The following is a 7,449-nucleotide window of genomic DNA, read 5'->3' as shown; positions in this document are numbered from 1 at the left end:
AATACTAGAGCAACCACATTACTGAAGGAAAACACCAGAAAGGTATATTACACCAAAACAAGAAACTGCTAGGACATTTGCAACCCTGATTCAAATTATGTATAAACATTGTCAAGGTTTAACCAATAGTTAACACCATATCCTTGCCATCAGCTAGCAGGCCCTGCAACCCAAGGGTCCAGGAAAGCTGCCTGCTATTCATGCACCTGGTGTACTATGACATGGTTCTCCCAGTGCCTTCCAGCTCTGTGGGACCACCATTCAGCTAGGTGTTGGAAATCCCTTATACTCCATCCTGTGTGTGAGCCAGTGCTTGTGTATGTTCCTTTAGGGTATGGCTTGTATATGTAATATGTACACTTGTATAATATGTAAGCCTGTCCCTGGTACAGCTCACTGTATGTGTCTTCAGAGAATGGGAGCAAAGCAAAATTGCAACCTTTTCTGCCATTCTCTCTGGGAATGGTGTCTAGAAATGGGATACAAACACTCGCAGAAAAGACTGAGTTGTGATTTGGTGATAATCCCAAGCTGCTAGCACACAATAATTTGTATAAAAACCCGCAGAGATTTAAGATCGACATACTTTATAATGATAGGCAATTCTTTAACCCTTGAAACGCACAGTCCATCCTCAAATGTTTTTCGACCCAAGGTGTACATACCATCCCAAAATATTTTAGGTACTTTGCAACATGTGAAACTCTAAATTGGTACATAGTGTTCCCAAGTGGCATTGAAGGCTTCCAGTAAACATCTGTCATTTTTAAAAAGTGACTTACCATTTTGGAAATATTGTTTCTATGCTCAGGGCACGGTTTTCAATAATAGAGGACAAAAATCCTTGTTTTAAATACTGTACTATTTTCTCTGTGTGAATACAGTTAATACCTCATGTATACCTTGTGCAGTCCTGGGGTTCAGGGTTAATAAACTGTCAATAACAAGGGTAAAGTTGCTCACTCCTAGTGAATCGGGTTTCAGAACTAGCTAGAGCTAAGTAAAAACCAACACTGAACAGTGAAATCAATTTGGCATATATTTATTTAATATTACTAAGTATATAATACAAAGTGACGCCGGTACACAGTTAACGTCAATACAACGACACAATGGAGCAGAAATGTAAAGCAATCACCTTATATACAAATATACAGAAATGCATTCACTTCCTATTTAAGATGAAATAAAACATTTATTCTAAATTGATACGTTAAATTATAGATAGAATTTATAGGGACGAATTCACTATATATTGCATCATTGGTTAAATTTTCAACTAGGATAATGGCTGAAAAAACTAATTTATATCTTGCCAGTTTCTTTGTTGGGGAGGGGGAGAGCTTCTCGAGAGATGAAAGCCTTTAAAATAAAATAATTTTATACAAAGAGGGTTTCAACAAAATATTTAAGCCAAATTAAAGTTCTTTACACCTCTCACCAAGTTAGAAAAATTTGTATAGTTAAGCTTGACTAAGTTGACAAAGTTAACCATAATTACTTTCAGCAACAAATGAAAGTTTGAATTCTCTTCTATTGCTTGTGCTTAAGAAGTGATATTTTATAACATGATAAAAGACCTAAGGGTTGAATGGGTAGGAAATTGGGGATTTGTAACAATTCTACTGTATAGCCCTATCTGCTTTCATTGTTGTGTTGCTTCAGTATTACACACACAAAGGCTCTGGGTGCGTTCAATTGAGCTTAAGTTCCTATATAATGAAAAAGAAGTTAATGGCTGAACAAATGTACAGTGATTTCAGATGAAATATGGAAAATGTGACCAGCACAAAAGAATCGGTAATTAACATAAATATTACAAAAAAAAAAGCACGGTAATATTCTGTGTGTACTATAAATGATTGTAAGGTACAGTATAACTACAAAATTATATCAAAAGACAAATATCTAATGGCATTACAAAATATTAGTAATTATACTGAAATATACATGGTGCATAGTACAGGTAAGATTGTGCATTATTATACAGGCATCATTATTGCTAAAACACTATTTTTTTTTTTACCCTACAAGTTCTAGTGAAAACACACGGCATTATGAATGAAACCTTGTACAAAGGTAACTATGTTTAAAAATGGCTAGAAAAATACCTAACCTACTTAAGAGACACAAAATTGGTAAGCGAGCATGTGAAAATGCCCCAGAAATACTTTGCCACAATCTTTGACTCTTCTTTGTAATCAGGCCAGTTTCTGTCCTTCAAATCAAGAAGTGGGTTAAATAATTAACATTGGACACACTGTAAGACTAATACCATTGTTTGTTTTCATTTTTCAGGTAAAATAGGAGCTACAAGATGCCATTAAGTGGGAGTGTGGCATTTATTATTATAATAACACTTCCTTGTACATAGCGCACATTCACTTGTGAATACAGTAGTGAAATTTTCACATTGATTCATCAGGGTCATAGTCTCATTAACACTATAATATTTGTCTACTAATGTCCCCAAGTTATTTAATTTAACTCACAATGAGAGACCTATGAGGACCTACAAAGTAATGATGAAAATGTTCTTCCTCAAAACAAGATCGTGACAATAATTTTGAATTTTTATGAAAATAAAGCCATTTTTTCTACAGTAAACAATGTTTTTATATTTTTTTTAATTTAGAACTATTTTCTTCATATCAAAGCACTTTTGAGCAATAGTAAAATGACCAACAAAGTATTAAAGAATGCAAATGATCACAACTAGCAACATAGATAAAGCTTTATTGACTTTAAGCATCTTTTAAGTGCTCCAGAAAGCTTGTAACTTTGATTATTTGGCAATACTTTATATTTTTATTACAATGTTTATAGAAATCATGATCTTGTTTTTAAAGGATCATAAAATTAAAAAAATTAAAAATAAATTAAAGAAACAGTGTTTCGACTCAGGCATTAATGGTAATGCAAGTCTTTTTTGAGCACTGGAAACGTTGAATGTTTGGGAGACATTGGCCAAATTTATTTAGGCATCTGACACCACCACCAAACTAGGTACTGTACAAGTATTCATCTCCTTTTTGTCCAGAAATCTGTGTTATAAATTTACTTAAATGAAAGACTTCACATTTGACATTTTAACAGTTTGGTAAGCTTAGAGCTGTAGAGTAAGAATCATTCTGAATTTGCTTGTATGGCCTGCTAAATTTCTAAATTTATATTTATAATCTGATGAATTATATTTTCTTACTAAATAAAGTAATTTTGGCCAGACTTGAGACTGCATAACTGCTGCCATCTTTAAACTTGTTTAATACCTCCAGAGGATACCTGATCAACTGGACTGTGGTTCATAAGTCACACTGTAAGCAAGTGTGTAACAGATGAGTTGACCAGACTATACACCAGGAAGCCTGATCAGAGACCGGGCCACAAGGACACTGATCCTCGCACCCACTTCAAGGTACTGTATATCCAAATTTCAAAGCCATTTTTTGTTAGTTGTTCAATATTTACTGGGTGTCTTTTAATTCAAAATTATCCAGTCATAATTAAAGTTGCCCATATTTTTGGTGTCTACCTCATATGATGATCAATACAATTTCTTTAGTTGCACATTAGTAAGCAGTGTCTTAGAAATCGTCTTACAAAAATATCTTTTTCACCATTTTCTGACATCTTAATTTATTACATGTCATAAAAATAATAATAAATCTGTAAAATAATAATACTTGCAGGGTCATGTTCGTGATTCCACTCACAATCTCCTCATTCTTTTTATTTAACCATAATAATTCCTGTTGTCAGGGACAGGAAGTCTGTGCTTAGACTTATCGAGTTCCCCCTAGGCCAGGTATGGCAAACCTTTATTGACAGCATGTGCCCAAATTGGCAATGATCTTCTAAAAAATTATAGCATGTGCCCATGGAAATTTTGAGCCACAGATTATTTATTATATTATTTGTATTTTACCCTATTTTACAGGTTCTTAAAAAGGTCTGTTTAAGAATAGTCCATAATAAATTATTATAATCAATGCGTCGGAAAGACAGGTGGCCAATGTATGTTTATACTATGTTAGGCTTATATCGAGATCCCCCAAAGTCGAATTACTGACCCCACAACAAGCTGACTGACTACTGGGTACATACGTCTTTAAGCAGTAAGCAATAATGAACAGGAGCATTAGGTGATAGGAAATGCACCCAACCATTTCTGTCCTGCCTGGGATTAAAACCTGGAAGTCTCAATTGTGAGTTGAGAATGAACTCTGCATATGATCTGTACTACTGGGACCCCCTAAATAAATATATTATGGGTGGGGTTTTCAAAGCATCAAGGGAGCAGCACTGCATGCTGTGTGCCAGCAATACTTACTTGCATGCCAAAATGGGCACACATGTCATAGGTTTGGCACCCTTGCCCTAGGCCAACTATTGACCTTCCCCAGGATCCAACCCACTGATATTTTGGTTCAAGGCTCAGAACTATACCATAGAATTCAAAGCAATAATTTAATTTCTTGTTAGTTTTTATTGCATTGTGTAATACTGACACAATTCTGATTAAATGGAACTGAAGCTCCTGGGTTGCAGTTCACTTTTTATTTTATATTGCTTTTATCACAAGTGTGTGGATGTACTCACTTTGTTGATCTAAAACTGTAAGTTGATCAAACATGCTGCTTCTATTCATTGTGGGTTAAATGGTTGGTAATAAAGATTAATGTATTTATTTTTAATGCTCTGAGAAGTATTTCAATGTTTATATTCTTAAGAATTTAAGTTTACTTAAACTTAACTTTCACAAAATTCACATTATTACCCTGCATATGATCTACAAATTCTAATGTATTTTACTGCATATTGCAATTGTAACTATTTTGCCCTGCAAAAAAAGATAGTGAACAAAGTCTGCACTTGCAAACAAAACTATTGTTTGGTTACAGACCACAGCCTTATTAATTCCTTATTTAGTGACGACCATTTCGATATTCATTTTCAACAGTTGTGACGGTTGGTCGTCGTGGTGGAGGTGGTTGAAACTGGTCTGAGAGCTTAGAGGAAGTGCTGCGTCGGTCAATGGAAGAGTCACTGAAGGCCAGGGACTGCATTGATCCTCGAGGACCCTGCATGAATGAATTATACCAATGAAAACTTCAATTAGTTTGTATTTCTCTATAATATCATTTACTGCAAAGACAATCAAACTTATAAAAGGAATGTTAGAAAATCTGACAGATTTATACACCAACACTGAAGCATCACAATTTAGACTAACACTGAGTGTAAACACTCAACAGCCAAGCTGATTCTGTGTGTTTAGCACACAGATCCTGTGACTTGAGTTTGATTGCATTCTAAGCTAACTTTCACACTGTCTTGATTAAATTGTACCCCAAGCCAACCTCACATCAGATTAGATTGTACCCTACATCAACCTCACACTCTCCCTCAGTTGACCTTGTTACAGCTACACCGTCAAGCTTTGATAGGTGTTTACACAGTGGTCAGTGACTGGCTAAACACTTTTCCGCTTTCTTCCGAGGGTTATTTCCGTCGCAGTAATGGCTGTGCAGTGCATACCCCATTTTGTGGTGGATTTTTTTGTCATGGTTTTTCTCTTTTTTTTTTTGTCTGGGTTCAGTTCTGAAGCAGACACTTTTTTAGCATTCAGGCAGTTTCGAATTATGTCAGTGTTTCCAGCTCTCTCTGCAATGGTCAGCATCATTAGCCTTCATACCTGCATTATCCACTCTTTACTGTGTAGGAGTTTGTGATAGTCTGAATGGCATTTCAGCATATCCAACTCCTGGGCTTTGCTCTCCATTTTGTTACATGCAGCATGCACCCTTGTCATCCTAGTGAATCTGTTGTCAGGGAGGAGTGTAGTTCAGTTTCTGTGGAACTGGTCGCATGTGTAGCGCTCAAACTTTATGGCCTTTGGTCCTAACAGGTTTTCATTCAAGGCGTGTCAACCATCCACAGGTGGGCTTGTCTGCCTCAGTGTGGCTTCTACTTTATGGGTTGCCATTATCAGATTGCACAATGTAGAGGAAGCATTTCATCTCACCTAAGGGAAGGCAATTTTAACTTTTACTCTTCATTCAGTCCATCTACTGCTCTTTTTGATGGCTAGGGTTGGGGACTCTTTGCTGGTCACATTCATCCTACAGACTCAGCATATGTATAATGTGAGGGCACTGAGGAACTCAGTCCTACTTCCCAATGTCCTGAACTTTCCCTTCTCATCACCTCCACCTTCCCAAGAGGTTCAGTGGCGTACCCAGCCTTAATCACAGGTTCACAGCTCTCCAATGGACCTTGTGTTGTTTCTTGGCTTTGTATCCTCTCCTGTGTCAGTTTGATGGCAGACTTCATGGTGCAGCTTCAGCATCATGTGACTTCTCTTAACAGTGGCATTGCAAAGTAATTTAGCAGGCCTGCTGCCCAGTTTTTCTGTGGCATCTGTTCTTTGTGTTGGCTCCCATTAGTGTTCTCCCAGGTCCAGCTTCTCTTGGAGCCAGGCATTTTTTGTCCTTGGTTCTTTCAGGACCGTCATCTTATGCCTAATACTGTCGCCTCTTATGCCTAATACTATCGCCTCTTATTGTGCAGTGCTGACGGAGCCGCTCCAGCTTGCATTCAGGGTGGATGTCACTTTCGCCCCGTTCTGTAAGCTTTCTCGTGCTTTGTTTCACCTCTGGCCTGCTTGTGTTCTACCTGAGCCATCCTGGTCCTTGGACTGGGTGCTATCTTTTCTCTCTTCTCCTCAGTCTGTGGTGGCTCCTTCAGTTCAAGATTGTTTTCAGAAGGCTCTGTTTCTCTTGGCATTGGCCTCCGGTGGTCAAATAGGCGAGCTTCATGCTCTCCTCTGGCGCAGAGGTTTCTGATCTTTCGGTCCTGGTGGTCGGTTTGTTCGGTTGTAGCGTTGTCCTCCTTTTCTGGCAAAGAACGAGATGTCAGACTTTTAGAGGGGGGCCCTTAAGGTTATTGCTGCTTGGTTGGTCAGGCCGGGATGCATCATATGTTGTGTCCGGATGCGGCTCTGCACCGTTATTCTGAGCACCTCGGTTTCTGTGGCTGTGGACACGATTTGTGTTGATTTCAATTTCCCTCATTCCCTGTTCTGAGAGACCTGAGCCCTGGGTCATCCGCTGGGTTATTATGTCTAGCCAGCCTACGGTCTACCCTCCTGCCCATGATGTTCGTAAGTATGCTACTTTGGCTGCTGCATTTGGGAACATGTCTTCTGCTGATATTCGGGCATGGGGGTTTTCGAGGTCGAACAGGGTCCTGGCTGCCCATTGTTTGGTGAATGTTCCTGGTCCCAGTCATTTGTATGGGGCTTTGGGTCTCAGGTTGCAGCCAGTTGTCTCGTCTTCAAGTTGATACACGTGATGCGGCTGTCTTCCGTACAAGTCCATCTTTTACTTATCTTTGGTTACATAGCTCCAGGGAGCCGAAGGGGGCTCCCCACAGACATCCAGAATTGAA

General features: G+C 38.4%; 1 protein-coding gene across 1 annotated transcript in view; it reads right to left on the bottom strand.

Annotated features, from left to right (window-relative positions):
- Nucleotides 1-1,014: 1,014 nt before the first annotated feature.
- Nucleotides 1,015-7,449, bottom strand: part of LOC123762633 (uncharacterized) — an 85,286-nt gene continuing 78,851 nt past the window's right edge. Inside the window, 1 exon segment of the mRNA XM_069332119.1 lies at nucleotides 1,015-5,081. Coding sequence (XP_069188220.1) covers nucleotides 4,926-5,081 — 156 coding nt within the window. The 3' untranslated portion in view covers nucleotides 1,015-4,925.

The sequence above is a fragment of the Procambarus clarkii genome, chromosome 27 (genome assembly GCF_040958095.1).
Source record: "Procambarus clarkii isolate CNS0578487 chromosome 27, FALCON_Pclarkii_2.0, whole genome shotgun sequence".
Taxonomy (NCBI): Eukaryota; Metazoa; Arthropoda; class Malacostraca; order Decapoda; family Cambaridae; genus Procambarus; species Procambarus clarkii.
The sequence above is the reverse complement of the archived record's forward strand: the minus strand, read 5'-3'. Positions and strand labels throughout refer to the sequence as shown.